General features: G+C 46.0%; 1 protein-coding gene across 4 annotated transcripts in view; it reads left to right on the plus strand.

Annotated features, from left to right (window-relative positions):
• HVCN1 (hydrogen voltage gated channel 1) overlaps positions 1 to 17,253 on the plus strand; it is a 20,544-nt gene continuing 3,291 nt past the window's right edge. The window contains exons 1-5 of one of the 4 annotated variants that reach the window (XM_084819326.1): positions 1 to 105; positions 11,474 to 11,715; positions 14,946 to 15,050; positions 15,822 to 16,053; positions 16,637 to 16,749. In XM_084819326.1, coding sequence (XP_084675452.1) covers positions 11,512 to 11,715; positions 14,946 to 15,050; positions 15,822 to 16,053; positions 16,637 to 16,749 — 654 coding nt within the window. In that variant the 5' untranslated portion in view covers positions 1 to 105; positions 11,474 to 11,511. Of the gene's footprint in view, positions 106 to 7,515; positions 7,949 to 11,473; positions 11,716 to 14,945; positions 15,051 to 15,821; positions 16,054 to 16,636; positions 16,833 to 17,253 lie in introns of those variants that run through there. The other 3 variants (XM_084819328.1, XM_084819327.1, XM_084819329.1) reach the window with 3 other exon arrangements.

Here is a 17,253-nt window from a genome sequence, read left to right on the forward strand (position 1 = left end):
GCTGGAAGGCGGGGAACCGGGGAGAAAGGGGCGGCGGCGGCGGCGGCGGCAGCAGCTGAGCATTCGGGCTGGCGGTTCTCGTTTTGCTCCCAGCAGCCAGGCACGGTACTGAGAAGGATGCTATCTGGGGGGTGGGGAGGCAGGCTGCCCCCCCGAGGGGGGGGGCTTCCGAGCAAAGCCAGTCTCCTCTTTTTCTGGCGGGGACACATAACGAAAAGATCTGAGGATCAGGGCATCCAAGGCAGGAGAGAGGTGTTTTGCAGAGGGGAAGGGGCGTCAGACCTTCCCCCCGTCCCTAAAGCTGCACGGCAGGCGGCTGAAGAGGCCTTCCCACCCCGCTGTTGTCTAGGTGAACTGCCTCAGTAAGGGAGGGGGAAGGCGCGCGGGGGGGGGTCTTTTCCCTGTCCTTGGCTGATCCTCGAGGCCTCTTATCCTTTTTCCTTCAAGGCAGGGGTCTTTCCGACCCTGCTGGCTCCCACGATGTGGTGGAAGGAAGGCAGGGTGCCAGGGCAGCGCGGGGGGCTGCGGAGGTGTGTGGGGGCGGGGTTTTACAAAAGAGAAGAAATTAAACTGATTATCTTAAAAGGTAAATGGGTGGAACCTGCCAGTCGTGACAAATGCCAAAGTCTCCCTTTTTCCTTCATCTCCTGCATCCCCAAATCCAGAGAGGATGGTGGTAATAATTATAATAATGATTCATATTTATAACTTACCCTTCCCAGAAGAAGTCGAGGGTGGTGTATGTGGCTTTAAGTAAAGGGTTTTAACATATATCCCTGCCCCCTGACACACACTTTCCCCCCCTTCAAATGTCTAACAAAAGTCTCTCTTGCATAAGGAGTGAGAAATGTGTGATCTGAGCCTTAGAGAGAAGCAGGTTTATGTATTTAGGGTGCCATCCAATGCATGTTTAGACAGTAAAACTGCCTAGTGGGAGAGTTGTAATGCTGGGAGTTGTAGGTTTTTTTTCCTGTCTATATATGCATAGGATTGCACCTTTAGGGCACACAATCCTATGCACATTTAGACCATAAAATGGCCCACAACTCTCAGCATGCCTCAGCCAGCATGGCTGGCTGGGGCATGCTGGGAGTTGTATGCCTTTTTTCTGTCTAAACGTGCATAGGATTGTGCCCTAAGACAATTTAGTAGGAGATGCTGGGAATCTCCTTCCTTGGCAATCTTCAGGATATAGACCAACCAGATTCTTCAATTAGGCAATTAATAATGGCAGATGAGCTTCCCAAAAGATCTGTCAGCCCCCACCAATCTTTTCCTGTGGTGTGCAGAGGCCGAAGAGTTTATGTTCCAGGGTGCACAGTAGTTAATGGTGATGCTCAGCTTATCTAGCCAGCACCTGCCTTACAGGAACATACATCCTAGAGCGTGCCCCAGAGAAATGCTCTGCGATGGTTGTGCGTGTTCCTCAGCAGATGAGCTGATGTGCGAAAGGTTTCCCCTGAGGCAGAATGTTTCTAAAACAAAGGGGTTTCGATGCTCATCTCTCACGGACCCTTGGTGCCTGAGGAAGTTAGATTGTGTGTAGAGCAAGTTCCTTCTAGGATTCCAAGTCCGGAAGATGTGTTCATTGCACAACTGTTGAGCAAAGATTGCACGGTCTGATCCGGTGGCTGGGGAGGGTGCCTTGTGCGGTGTTTTGCAATTTATTCAGCCAAGTCATGATGAGTGCAGTGCAATCAGGTTAAATTCACAAGAGCACATTCTACCCTTATGGATTATTTGGGGGCTCAGCTCTAGAGCGTCTGCTTAGTATGCCAAGTTTTCATCCCATGCAGGCATCACCAGGGAGGGCTGTGAAAGCCCCCCTCACTGGGACCCTGGAGAGCCACTGCCAGTCAGCGCAGTTAGCATTGAGTGAGATTGACCCCTGGTCTGACTTGGGATAGGACAGCGCCCGATCCATTAACCCACAAATGGTAACAGCCTTGGATGCTTGCATTGGAATCTTTACTCCAATCTTTCTGGAATGTTGTGGTGTGGATTGGTTAATGGAGGATATTGCTATGGGTTTGGGGTTAGTCTGAAAGGTCTCTCAATGATCCCCCCCCCCAGACTTTGATTGTGAAAAGAGATTGTGAACATGGGTCAAACTGGTTGGGCAAGTCTAACCTGGCAGATTCTCTACTGTTATGGAGATTAGCTAGAGGAGTAGCTATGCTCAGAGAGACTATTCAGGAAATCTCTGAAGGGGGCTTCGCTTTCCCTCTCTTCTCCCTAAGGAATGTGCTAATGGGGGGGGGGCTGCATTCTAGTGTCAGTGAAATGAAAGGGGAAAAGGATAGGGCCAATATACTCAAAATACCACCATATTTTAGGTTAAAGCTTTTACTGCCACTAACTGAGCCTTAGGAGAAGCTTTTCGTTTAACTTTTAGAATGGGAAAACCTTTCCAACCTTTTAGAATGGGGAAAAAATGGTGCAGAAGCTGGGAAACTACCAAGTGATCAGTGGTTGAGGGGGAAGGAGTGGAGCCAGGGGAAGTGGGTGTGGTCTCCTGGGGAACCTCAGCCATATTGGGACCCCAGGCAGGCCAGATTTGCCTCTGCCCTGGACATCTGATGGAATCTGTCGGAGTGCTAAGGCTGAGAACCCTCATCTTAGGCTAAGCCTGTGTGTGTGTGTGTGTGTGTGTGTGTGTGTGTGTGTAAATAAACCTTATATATCACAGAAACACCATAAGTCTCCAGTGAAATCTCCGTTTGAGCTTTCAGAGTCATAGAGGAGATCTTCATAAGCAGGTTCACAGTGTTCTCATTTTCAGCTGCAGTAAGTGCTGTCGCCACGCTGGTGAGATGGTAGATTCACCGCTCTCCGTTGCTCTCAATCTTCACCTTAAGATGCTCGCATGCCTTTCTAGCTTGGAAGAGTTAAAAGGGCTGTTGAATGTACAAATCTAATTGTTTATGGGAGATGTACATTGCTGTATTTGAACACGATTGTTGAAACATCTGAGGGTATTGCAATTTTGAACAGTCTAAATTTAGTGCTACTTGGACGACAGAGGTCAGGATTAAGGTGTGGAATCCTGTCATGATGACTGTAGTCTTATTTCCTGGTCTGTGACATCAGACTGAGATGTGCTCTTGGCATTGTTATTTTGGGAGGCAGGCAGGTAGGCAGAGCAATTAGTAGTTGTTCACCTACTAGCCCATTCCAAGTTTTCAGTATTGATAGAATTAATGAGTAAATACAGGTGTGATCGAAAATATTTTGTTATGGAACAAACTGGATAGAAATGGCAGAGGATGAGATGGCTAGATAGCATCACTGATGCAATGAATATGAACCTGAGCACACTCCAGGAGAGAGCGGAGGACAGGAAGGCCTGGTGTGCCGTGGTCCATGGGGTCACGAAGAGTTGGACACGACTGAACAATACTGTGTCTTTTCTGCTCTCCACATATAATGTTGGCCTTAAGATGGAGAAAGAAATCAGGGAGGGAGACAAAAGAGAAAATGCTATGATAATGGGTGACTTTCAGTTATCTTCACACTGACTGGGTGTATAAACATTCAGGTCAACATTCTAGATATGATAAATATCTAATTGTTCTAAGGCACAATAAATGATTGTGCCTTAGAACAATTCATTGGAAAGATGAACTGGAAGACTTGATTTGATACTGTGTAGTGCCCAGGATTAGAGGTGCAATAGTTGTCAAGTCATGCCACATGGGAACGAGGCCACAACACTATCACACTCGATGTATTTGGAAGGGGGAAATGAAACCAGCCCAACAAATTATAGAAAAGGGAACTTCTAAAAAAAGCGGGGGAAAGGGGAAGTTGAAGGGGAGAATTTAGGAGTTTGGCAATTATTAAAGATATTTAGATAACATCTAAATTGGAAATAAACCCAGGAGGATGTCTGTGTTGTTAACAGGAAGTCAAGGAGGCTTGCGTTACAGAGTGGAAGCCTTGCCCAAGTGAGGAAAGTACAAAGAAAGCAAACCCTGACAAAAGAAAAGTTAATTGATCATAAGGCAAGCAAAAAACAGAATTTGAGAAGCAAATTGCTGAAGTCATAAAAACACAGGGGTGGGCAACCTGATGCTCTCCAGATGTTTTGGACTACAACTTTCATAATCCCTGATCATTGGCTGTGCTGGCTGGGGCTGATGTGAGTTGTAGTCCAAAGCATCTGGAGGGCACCACGTTTTTTCTGCCCCTGGCATGAAAAAAAATGAATGCACATTTAAATACATCAGGAGCAAGGAATGGGCCAGGGAGGTGGTCAGACCTGTGGGTTGCAAAGGGGTGAAAGGCTTACTGGAGGAGGATGGGGAGATTGCAGAAAAGATACATGCGTTGTTTGCACTGGGCTCCCCTGTGGAAGATGGTCCTTCATGGCATTTGGGGGAAGAAGCATAGCTCAGTAGTAGAGCACTTGCTATGCACACAGAAGGTCTCAGGTTCAGTCGCCAGCATTTCCAATTAAAATGGCCCAGGCAGCAGGTGATAGCAATGGAAAGGACTCTGAGACTCATGACAGCCCCTGCCAATCAGACAACAGGAACACAGGAAGCTGCCTTCATTCTGAGTAAAATCACTGGGCCATCGAGCTCCGTATTGTCTAGATGAAGAGGTCTTTCCCAGCCCTAGCTGGAGATGCTGACAACTGAACCTGGGAGCTTTTGCATGCACATTAGGTGCTCTATCACTTTGGTGCAGCCCTTCCTCAATACTGGCCTGGATGGGTCAGAGCAGGGGACATCAGAAGTTGCCTTGCTCCAGGTAGCCAGACTTGATATAAGGCAATTTCCAGTGTTCACTCACCAGAACTACTTTGGGAAGGAGAAAGGGGTATCTAAGTCAAATACTGCTGACAGTATATGAAGTTCTAGGGCTAACAGGAGACATAAAATATTAAGAAGCCACTGGGCCTGGACAGCATATACTCAAAAGTTCTTAAAGAACTCTGATATGAAATTGTTGACCTAACAAAAATAAGTAATCTGTACACTAAAATCACCCTCCTTACTGGAGGACTAGAGGGCTAGATAATGTAACACCATTTTTAAAAACAGATCTGCAAGGGGGCTAGGCAATTATGGGCCACTTAGTCTAATATTTGCTCCAGATGGATTGATGGAAATTATTATCAAGCATGTGGAAGAACAAGCCCAGCTGAAGAAGAATCAGTATGGCTTCTGTGAAGGACAGTCTTGGTTCACCAGCCTTCTAGAATGCTTTGAGAGTTTCATAGCCTCAGTCTGGTAGATATTATATACTTGGACATCCAAAAGCTTTTGATGAAGCCTCTTACCAAAGGCTCCTGAATAAACTTAACATACATAGAATGGGTCTTCTTTTGGAATACTAACTGGTTAAAGAGTATAAAGCAGAGGGCAGGAGCAAACAAACAGATGTCACCATGGAGGGAAGTAAAAAGTGGGGTCACCCAAGGATCTATATTGGGACAGATGCTATTTAATTTGTTCATAAATTATCTGGAATTAGGACTGAGCAATGAAATGTCAAAGTTCTGTGGATGACATCAAATTACTCAGGATAGCAACAGCACAAAACTGCAGAGCTCCAGAAGGATCACAGAGAACTAGGCAAAATAGATGTGCACTGGGCCAAGTATTAAGGGACTGGAAATAAGTTTGTATCATAATGGTTTTGGAATATTGTGTGCAGTTCTCATCCTACTGTCTTGAAAAGTATATCCTAGCACTGACAAAAGGACATTTTAATAGGAAACATCTGAAATCATAAATGAGACTATAGGTGTGACCACCCTTGGAAGTTGCATTTTGGATTGTTCATCTTGTGCAAGGTGAGAAGGATGGTGAGTGGAGAATGTTTAACCAGGCAGAATTATTTGTGGGCTAGTGTGTGTGTGTGTGTGTGTGTATAAAAGATCAAGAGTGCTTAGATCTGCTGAGCAAAGTTAACACTTTGGTCTACAAGAGCGTTTTAATAAAGAAGCAGAAAGGGAAGAGTCTCTTGGGATTTGTATCAAAGTCCAAGAAGATCCTTGGTTGCCAGGAGCCAAGACGTGTTGGATTTGGGGGCAGAAAATCCAAATGCTGACCTCCCCTACCACATGTTCATTAACAGGGCCCACAATCCAGCAGGAACTTGAACTGAAGAACAGAATCTGCACAAGGACCGCAAATTCACTTGGTAGCCTTAAACAAGTCTCTGTCTTTTTTGGCCTCAGTCCCACTGTCTGCAGTCTAGGAGTATAACAATGCTGTCCTCCTTCATAGGGCTGCTGTAAAGACTGCTGAGAAACACTTTGCATACTGAAAATGTGTTCTATAGAGCCAAGCAATGTTGTTGTTACATTACGGTCAATCTATTTAGTCTGCAAGGTGGCACAAGTCTTTCATTGGTTTAAAGGGAAGTCAGGGTTTCCCAGACTTCTAACAGCTGGGAACATACTTCATTCTTGTGCCTGAAAAAGGTTTATTCTTAAAAGTCAGTACACTATAACACCTACGCTACAATAACTCTCAATGAAGTGGTTAGGTTTGAGATTGACTGCCAGCCCTCAGCCAGAGCCCTTTAGCACTTTATAACACAGTGGGGGAAGTTTCATGAGGATGGGAAAGCAAAAAGGATGTCTTTTTCCTTCCCCACCCCAAATGTCAGTGAAGCCCAAATAGCCCTACAAGGATCTTGGTTGGCGCTCTGTTCAGGAGACTCCTGTTAGAGGGTGGAGGTTCACCATGACTCTTTATTTTTTCCTGTTTTCCATCTGTTGATATCTATATGTTGTGGACACGCTGGCTGGCTGGCTATTACAAAGCTCTGTAGATTATTCAGTGATATGCTGGGCTGAGCACAGATGGGTTCTACGGATCATGCAGCCATTATTATAAATGGTTCAATGGGCTTATGGATTCAGTAGGCACAGATACTTTGGTGGTGGTATTTTTAGGGGGGTGGGAGGGAACCCTGCTTGTTTGTGTTATGTTAATAACATCCACATATATTTTATGAGATTTAAAAGGTAAATTAGTTTTTAACCATAACCACAGCTGCTCTTAAAAGTCCACTGCATTTTTACAGTATAAGCATCAACGTATCCAAGAAAGGGCCTTTGGACCTTCTGCAATCACTAAAGTATATTTGTAGCCCCTTCCTCAGAAACCTGAGAAGACCCTGTTGTTGCAAACTCTACCCCCCAAAAGGAAGCGGGGTATTTGCTGTTAGACATTTTTTGCTGTTAGAAAACTTTTGCTGTACCCCTCTCTAGATGGATCAGGTGCACATCACCCTCAATGGCGATCAGCGTCAGAGTTATTGCGTATGGAGCTTAACTTGTTCTTGAGTGCTTTTGAAGTGATTTACAAGCAACCTTGACCTGTGTATGGCGAAACAAACAGAAAGACTTATGTGCCAACTTGTTCTCTTTTAAGCAGCATCAACAAGCATCCGCTTTGGCCTTGTCGCAACCCATCCGTTGCACTCTGGGCCAGGTTTGGCGAGTCTCTTGCCCCTCCCCTCCCTTCCATTTATAAAGGGAGTGTTTTCAACTACTTTTCTGTAAGATTCCAGCCTGCCCTCACCCATAACCCAGCATCGGTTGTGCCCTATGGCAAGGAGAAAGTGCTTAGAGCACCTTGTACCCATAACAAACACATTGGGGGTTGTTGGCTTTTTTGTAATGCTGAGTATTGACTGTAATCAGAGACAGAGGATTTCCCCCACCCCTGCATTTTTTCATCAGAGTTGGGGAGGCTGTAGAGAACAGGCAGACAGGAAGCAACTTGGAGGCTGTATTGTGCTGTATTGTTCTGCATTTCAAAAGCAAACCTCTTATGCAAAATAGAGGGGAGACGAGGGGAAGGTTACAGTCTGTGCTTTTGTTCCCTTGCCCTTCTTGTCTGAAGGGTTGTTTTTTGCTGCTGCCAGGAAAAGCAGAGGACAGCCAAGACTTTGCGTGTGGCAAAAGGGAGATAGACTAGAAAAGGTAAGAGGGAAGACCGGGGGGGGGGGGGGAGGCTTTAGAACATAAGAGCCCTGCTGGATCAGACCAAGGCTCCATCTAGTCCAGAATTCTGTTCACACAGTGGCCAACCAGCTGTCGACCGGGAACCCACAAGTAGGGTATGAGCGCAACAGCACCCTCCCACCCATGTTCCCCAGCAACTGGTGTACATAGGCTCACTGCTTCTTGTACTGGAGGCAGCACAAAGCCATCAAGATGAGTAGCCATTGAGTAGCCTTTTCCTCCAGAAATTTGTCTAACCCCCTTTTAAAACCATCCAAACTGGTGGCCGTCACTACTTCCTGTGGTAGCAAATTCCATAGTTTAACTCTGCGTTGTGTGAAGAAGTCCTTCCCTTTATCTGTCCCTCCAATCAGCTTCATAGGATGACCTTGGGTTCTAGTATTTTGAGAAAGGGAGAAAAATGTCTCCCTATCTACATTCTCTACACCACGCTTAATTTTGTACACCTCTGCCGTGTCTCCCCTGACCCTCCTTTTTTCCAAGCTAAACAATCCCAGCTGTTGTAACCTTCTCTCATAGGGGAGATGCTCCAGCCTCTTGATCATTTTAGTTGCCCTTTTCTGCACCTTTTCCAGCTCTAGAAGGGATTTAAGTTTTTAACCATTAAAACCATTTAACCAACTTTAGGGATTAGAGCTATCTTTCCAGGTGTATTGAGATTCCTGTGACCTGGTGATTATGCATCTTCATAATATGTGGCATTGATGCCACATTTTTAGTATTTGGCCTCCCACTGAGATGCTCAGTGTAGCATACATGGGAGTTATTCCATTTTATCTTCACAGCAACCCTGTGAGGTGTCAGGCTGAGAACAAGTGACTGCCACAACATCGCCCAGTGAGCTCCATGGCAGAGCAGAGATTAGAACCCAGGGCAAGCCCAACACTCTGTGTGCTGAGCTACACTAGCTGTTCATGCACATTATCCAAGTAATCCATACATCCCTAGAAGTTAGGACAAGATTATTATCCCAAGCTTCCAGGTGTGAATTGCTGGTTGAAGCTAAGAGAGAATGGCTTGCTGAAGGTTTGGGGCTCAGGTGCGAATTTAGGGTTTCCTGACCGTTAGCCTCCAGTATTGGGTATTTAGATGGCACACAGATTGTTTCATTTAATTGGGGAGTTTAGTCGCCATTGAGAAGAGCTATATCCTCCATGATCCTCTTTTTAAGGGCATCTAATTTAATGGCCAGCACCAAATATTGTGGTAGCAAGATCCAATAATAAATTGAAGAGGATGTGAAGAAGTACTTTTTTGTCCTGAATCTGTTGTTGCTGCAAAAGGCTCCCCAAGCAACTTACAAAAATAAGCCAGTCTCACTGGATGATCCTACCCAGTTTTTTTGGACGATGCAAGTTCTAGTCCAGCCTTCCCCCTAACCTGGTACCCTCCAGAAGTTTTGGACTACAACTCCCAGCATTTCTGACCATTGGCCATGCTGGCTGGGGCTGATGGAAGTTGAAGTCCAAAGCATCTGGAGGGCACCAGGTTGGGAGGAAAGGCTGTTCTAGTATCATGAGAGATGGTAAAACATCTGTCTTCACTTTCTCAAGAGAGGCATCTGGTGGCCACCCTGGGAGGCAAGACGTTGGGCTATATGGTCCAATCTATCGGGCTCTCATATTCTTGCACGTATCAGTGTTTGCTTGAGTTCATTCGTTGTTTAGTTTGCCTCTTTACTCCTGGGGCCTTGAATCTCTTTCAGCCCATGCACAGAGGGGAGTTTTGGAGAAGCACTTGGGGGCTGCATTCCAGTGGTGGGTGGGTCTGTGGGAAAAGTGGGTGGAGCAAAAATACCAGCATATTTTAGCTTATCACTCTTGATTGCCAGTATCTAAGCCTTAGGCAAGGCATTTTAACCGTTTAGGTTTGGAAAAACCTGCAAAAGCTGGGAAACCACCAAATAATCAGGGGGGGAGGGGGGCCATCTGTGAACCCTTGATTAGGGCCCACGGTGGGCCAGTTGTTGCAAGCAGGTCTGAGGCTCAATACCCTGCTTAATTTCTCCCCTGACCCGTATACTGTATTCCACCATTATCAATATTTAGACCACTCCATAGGACAGGAGCCTTGGGTGGGAGGGGATCTCTTACTCTGTAAAACACCATGTCCACAGATGACAACTTAGTATTTATTATTGTTATTAATAATAATTTTATTTACCTTATTTACTACTAGGACTAGTATTTCTATCCTGGCCTTTGGCCTGCATGGGCCTCCAAGGCAACACAATCATTAAAAATAAAAAGAACAAAATATCAAATACAGAACGTTACAATAAAAACAGTGTGCTATTTTTTCTTTACAATATCAGCAACAAAATACACAGAGAGAGAGAGAGAGAGAGAGAGAGAGAGAGAGAATAAATGAAATAAGGCGATCCTAGACAAGCCATTATACTCTCAGCCCCACCTCCAAATCTGCAATACGGAGGTAATGATATTGGCCTACCTCACAGGGCTGCTGTATAAAGATTGCTGAAATAATCACTATGTGGCATTTTGAACACTTGAAATGTGCTCTAAATAATATATATAATTCTGCCATGTTGTTCCCTCTTCCTGCAGATATAGAAGACAAAATTCTGGGATTTGTATAAAGCATGCAATTGAGCCAAATTTCACAAAGTCGCTGCTTTTTTGTTTTTTGAGAAATGCATTCTACTTCAATTAATTATGGAGAGGGACAAAAAGCTAGGTGGTGGTGAAGAAGTCCCTCTTCTCAGAAAACTTGCACAGACCTTCTTATGAATGTGGGGTGCTGCTTTATCCTGAATCAGACTGTCTCCTGCACTGAGACTTCTTCAAGGTCTCACATGGGGCTGTTTCTCATCCCTGAGATCCTTGTAACTGGAGGTGCCAGGGCCTGAATTTGAGACCATCTTCATGTAAAGCAGGGGCTCTGCCAAAGAGCCATGGCCAGCTGGCCACCTCTGACTTCTTAAGATTTCAGTTCACGCTACTGCCTTCAAGGGCTAGAAGCTTGCTTTAAGAAGTGAGGGTGGGATTCTCAGGAAGCTGAGATTCTGCACTTGTGTGGTGTGATAATGCAATTGCAGAACACACCCATGTCATTGTAAGTAAGATAAGATCATGGGGAACTGGTAGCCATTAGGGACAGATAACAAACCTGGTGCGGCAGGGCAGGGCATCACCTCTGTAACACCCCTGCTTAACTGAACAGGAGCTCTGACTCTTCCTCTTCAGCAGTGAGGGCTGGGAACTTGATGTTTTTCAAAAACTGTTGAGATCACCCTCAGTTATCCTGAAAGTTGCTTCATGTGTCTCTGGACTGGTAACTACTGACTGGGGAAGTGGGTATAATTTTTCCAATCTGGAGTCACGTGTGTCCAGGCCAAAAATAGATGCTTGTGTCAGCGTCCTGCTGTGAGAATACTTGTTTTTCGTACAGTTTTGCCATTCCTAGAAGCAAGTTCAGTTCTGCTGTTACTAGCTTGTAATGGTTTGCGATCTGCTTTTGCAGCTTCTTTCAACAGGGTGATGTTCATTTAAGCATCAGCCATGTCTATGTACCTGAAGCATTTCACAGTTGTGGGAGATGACCCCACTCAGTGGAACAATGACTACAAGAAGTGGGAGGAAGAAGAGATGGAGGAGGAAGGGGAAGGGAAGATGCCAGAGACAGCAATTAAAGTAGACTTGGCACCCAGGCCTCCGACCTTCCGGGAAATTATGAAAAAGTTGTTTCAATCGCACAAATTTCAGGTAAGGGGGAAAAGTGTTCACCAGATGTCTGATACTTTGTGCTCTGTTGTCTTGAGTTCTGTTTCACATATACTGGAGGCTATAGCAAAATCCTAAAAGATTATGCTGTTAAAGTGCTGTACTCAATATGCCAACAAATTTGGAACACTCAACAGTGGCCGCAAGACTGGAAAAGGCCAGTTTACATTCCAGTTCCAAAGAAGGGCAACGCCAAAGAGTGTTCAAACTACCACACAATTGCACTCATTTCACATGCTAGCAAGGTTATGCTCAAAATCCTACAAGCTAGGCTTCAGCAGTATGCGAACCAAGAACTACTGGAAGTACAAGCTGGGTTTCGAAGAGGCAGAGGAACTAGAGATCAAATCGCCAACATTCGCTGGATCATGGAGAAAGCAAGAGAATTCCAGAAAAACATCTATTTCTGCTTCATTGACTACGCTAAAGCCTTTGATTGTGTGGATCACAACAAACTGTGGCAAATTCTTAAAGAGATGGGAGTACCAGACCACCGTACCTGTCTCCTGACAAACCTGTACAAGGGTCAAGAAGCAACAGTAAGAACCGGACATGGAACAACCAATTGGTTCAAAATAGGGAAAGGAGTACGACAAGGCTGTATATTGTCGCCCTGCTTATTTAACTTATATGCAGGGTACATCATGAGAAACGCCGGGTTGGATGAATCACAGGTCGGAATTAAGATTGCCGGGAGAATTATCAACAACCTCCGATATGCAGACGATACCAACCTAATGGCAGAAAGTGAAGAGGATCTAAAGAGCCTCTTGTTGAGGGTGAAAGAGGAGAGTGCAAAAGCTGGTTTGAAACTCAGCATTAAAAAAACTAAGATCATGGCATCTGGCCCCATCACTTCTTGGCATATAGAAGGGGAAGAAATGGAAGCAGTGACAGATGTTATTTTCTTGGGCTCCAAGATCACTGCAGACGGTGACTGTAGCCATGAAATTAAAAGACGCTTGCTCCTTGGGAGGAAAGCTATGGCAAACCTAGACAGCATAGTAAGAAGTAGAGACATCAGCTTACTGACAAAGGTCCATCTACTCAAAGCTATGGTTTTCCCAGTAGTAATGTATGGCTGTGAGAGCTGGACTATAAGGAAGGCTGAGCGCTGAAGAATTGATGCTTTCGAACTGTGGTGCTGGAGAAGACTCTTACGAATCCCCTGGACTGCAAGGAAGTCAAATCAGTCAATCCTAAAGGAAATCAACCCTGAGTGCTCATTGGAAGGACAGCTACTGAAGCTGAAGCTCAAATATTTTGGCCACCTAATGCAAAGAGAAAACTCTATGGAAAAGACCCTGATGCTGGGAAGGACTGAAGGCAAAAGGAGCAGGGGACGGCAGAGGATGAGATGGCTAGATAGCTTCACCGATGCAATGAATATGAACTTGAGCATGCTCCGGGAGAGAGCACAGGACAGGAAGGCCTGGCATGCTATGGTCCATGGGGTCACGAAGAGTCAGACACGACTGAATGACTGAACAACATAGCAATGGTCACATGAACATAGGAAGTGGCCTTAGAACAAGTCAGGCTGATTGGTCCAAGTCAATCTGTCTTCCCCAGTCTGGTGTTCTCCAGATGTGTTGGACTGGAACTCCTGTCCCCCAGCCACCAGGGTTCGGAAGGCAGATCTAGTCCATATCCACTCTGGCTGGCAATCTCTCTAGGGCTTCAGGCAGGGAAGAATTTTCCCCATCCCCTGATACCTGTTTATTTTTAACTGGAGATGATGCTGGGGATCAAACCAGGGACCCTTTGCATGCAAAGCAGGTGCTTCACCACTGAGCTCCATCCCTCCTGGTTCAGTTCCCAGATGGGAGACTTCTGGGGAACCCCATGTAAGAAAGTCAGAAATATATGTGGTCCATCACACCAGAGTTGAAACAGGTTCTCCCAAATGGAGAACACAAGATTGGTTTGCAATTTCTGCAACCCGCCTCCAAGAGGCTCAGTATGACTTTACGGAGTTCTATGTTTAGCTGCACATGTTCACTTTCAGGTAGCACAGGCTAAAAGATAGTGAGTGTCAGGGTGGACACTGAGCCCATGGAGTCCCAGAGTAGTTCTGATTATGAGGAAGAGCAGTTGCTCCTGGGAGAGGAGCGCGCTCCTCTTTCCCAGGGCCAACAGCTGACGGAGATTCCTCCCACCAGCATTCCTAGCTTAGAAAGCAGTCCAGGGAGTGACCGAGCGCAGATAGCAGACTTGGTGGATGCGCGACGCCGACGCAGAGAGCGGCGCCAGATGGAAAGGAGGCGTAGTGCCCGGTTGGCGCGCAAACAACGGCTGCGCCCAGAGGATCCAAGGGAAAAGGGGAGGGACTCTCCCTAGACCTTAAGTTCAGGGGTCTGCCAGTAATTCCCTTTCGAACAGGGACCAACTGTTCCAACTTAGGGCATAGGTACTGTGCTGCTCAGTACCTATGCCCTAGGTACTGAGTACTATGCCCTATGCTCAGAGGGCCGCGGTGGCTTAGTGGTTAAGACGCTGAACTGCAGACTGGAAGGTCGGCAGGTCAGCAGTTCGAGACCCGAGTGCCGCGTGACCGAGTGAGCTCCCATCTTCAGTCCCAGCTTCTGCCAACCTAGCAGTTCGAAAGCAAGAAATTGCAAGTAGATAAATAGGTACCGCCTCGGCGGGAACGGTAACAGCATTCCGTGCACCTCGGTGTTCAGTCATGCCGGCCACATGACCACGGAAGCGTCTTCGGACAGCGCTGGCTCTTCGGCTTAGAAACGGGGATGAGCACAGCACCCTAGAGTCGGACACGACTGGTTGGGGACACCTTTTTACTGTGCTGCTCAGATCTAGTTGCAAACGGTATAGTTGTTAAGTTGTAAAAGAAGAATAAAGCTTTGAAAGGAATCCCTTTGTCTGTGTCTGGACTTGGCTACTGGATTAGACTGAGAGAGGCCTCCAAGGAGCCCTTGACAGTGAGCTGCTCATGGCCAGGTCGTTATCTCTTTTCAAGCAGGGGTATTTGACTCTAGGTCTTACCACTCCAGATCTAACACCACACTGGGGCTTTAGATCGTCCTTTGCTGAGCCCCCTGCAAACAGTAGGAAAAACAATACTCAATTGTTTTCGCCTCCAAGTACTTCCTTTGTTTCTTTCACTGCTGGTGTGTGCTAGTCTTAACTTCCAAGATCTGCTGATTTCAAATAATATTTGGTTTTTGGTTCTTTTTTCCTCTTCATTCTAGATCTTGGTTGTCTGCCTAGTTATCTTGGATGCTGTGTTGGTCCTTGGGGAATTGCTTTTGGATTTGAAAATCATCCATCCTGACAAAGATGAGATTGCACCCAAGGTAAAAGGGGTGGGCAGGAGGGGCTTAGAGGGGAATCTCTATGCCAGCCTTCCCCCAATCTGGTGCCCTCCACATGTTTAACTACAACTCCCATTATCCCCAGCCAGCACGCTCTATGCTTATGTTCAGTGCAGTACTGCAATTCTGTGGAGGTGCAGAATGTGACTGTGGGCACAGTATTCAGCTTCCAAAGAATCTCAACATTTCATTCTTTAAAAAAGGAAAGCAAGTTTCTAGCCCTTAATGCAGGAATGGGGAATGTGTTGCTCTCCAGATGCTGCTGGACTGCAACTTGCATCAGCCCTAGGCAGCATAGCCAATGGGTGAGCAATTATGGGAGCTGCAGACCAACATCTGTATAACCACAGATTCCCTTCCCTGCCATAACGCATGCAAAGATAAGCTTGAAGGGGGAATGTGCAGTTCTTGCCAAAAACTGAGAAACCACAGAGGTGGCTGATCATTTTTCAGTGGTTGTGGAAGGCAGCTTAAGTGCCCTTCCCCCTTCTGCCAAATCGGGGGAAATGCAAAAGAAAGAGAAATGCAAAGTTGCATCAAGTTGTTTACAAATGGCAGAATTTAATTGCCTGGGTGCAAAAGTGTGGCGCGTATGTGCGTGCGCACACATACACACACATCCGATCTTGTGTTCTTCCTGCGCATAGAAAAAATGGAAAGGGGTGTGTGACCCATCCCATAGTTCCTGCAGAAGACTCTGTTATGTGGCTTGTGGGGTATTAATGTCTGCATTGCTCTGTTGGCACCCCCCAGGTCTTCCACTACTTGAGCCTTTCCATTTTAACGCTCTTTCTGGTGGAAGTCAGCTTCAAACTCTTTGCCTACCGCCTGGAGTTCTTCCACCACAAGTTTGAGGTCCTGGATGCTGTTGTTGTCATCATCTCATTCGTTCTCGACATCGTTCTCTTGTTCCGGGAGCACGAGTTCGAAGCGCTTGGATTGCTGATCCTTCTCAGACTGTGGCGAGTGGCCAGAATTATAAATGGCAAGTCTTTGAAAATTGGATGTATCTAAGCCTGTAACCATGTGCCAGATTGCTTAATGTGTGCAGTTTATCCAAGTTACATTTTATGTCCGTGAATTATCTCTCTTCTTAAACCAGTCGATCCTCTCCTCCCAACCACTTTAATTTCTCAACTCCTTTGGCTCTCTACTCCTTTAGCATCTTTTCCCCCACCCCACCCCTGATTTCACCTGTTCTGCCCTCTCCACTCCATACGTCCTTCAGGCATATGTTTGCACATATGCGTCCTTCTGATAAAGCCCATTGGTCAATGCATGACCCTCTGGAAGCCCTGAATCCTTGTGTTAAGAAGAGTATTTGAACCTTTTGAGAACCAATGGAAAGGACTGGACTTGAAAGTGGGAAGCCTTGATTCAGCCATCTCTGCAACATCACGTACCTCAGCTGTCCGTTCTCCTATCTGTAAAATAGGTCAAAAGGTGACGTACCTAGCAGTCTGGATGTGCAAATAATTGTTATAACATTCCCGTGAAACAACTACAGAAGGGATCACTGGGGTTTGACTGAAAGGCCTTAATAATTTCTTCTCCTTATTCATCTGCAGGAATAATCTTGTCCGTGAAGACACGATCTGAGCAACAGATGTCCAAACTGAAACAAGCCAACCTGCAGCTCACTGTAAAGGTCGAACAGCTGGAAAGCAGCTGTGCAGAGAAGGTAAGGCCATCCCTTCAGCAGCATAGGCGGTGAACCTGCTACATTTAGGTGTGACTGATGCATTGGGTATGAAACTAATGGCACTTAAGCCAGTCACAACTAATTTGTTCCATTTGGTTTCAGTGGAAATGACAAACTTTTAATTGCGTTATCCAAACTCCTCTCCCCTTATGAGCACCACAGAGCCCTCATTTTCCTACAGTATGAAGTGCAGCAGGGGACAAACAAGGCAAGGAATGGAGTAGTGCAAATGATACCGTGAGCGTGCAAGCATAAAATAGTACGGATGGGAAAAAAAGGCCCTATGAAGACAGACTGAGGGAGCTGGGCCTGTTTAGCCTTGAGAAGACTGAGGGGAGATAGGATAGCGCTCTTCAAGTCCTTGAAAGGCTGTCACAGAGAGGAAGGCCAGGATCAGTTCTTGATCATCCCAGAGTGCAGGACACAGAATAATGGGCTCAAGTGACAGGAAGCCAGATTCCGGCTGAACATCAGAAAAACTTC

This window comes from Heloderma suspectum, chromosome 13 (genome assembly GCF_057233095.1).
Source record: "Heloderma suspectum isolate Gila_16-S chromosome 13, 16-S_ref, whole genome shotgun sequence".
In the NCBI taxonomy this organism is placed as follows: domain Eukaryota; kingdom Metazoa; phylum Chordata; class Lepidosauria; order Squamata; family Helodermatidae; genus Heloderma; species Heloderma suspectum.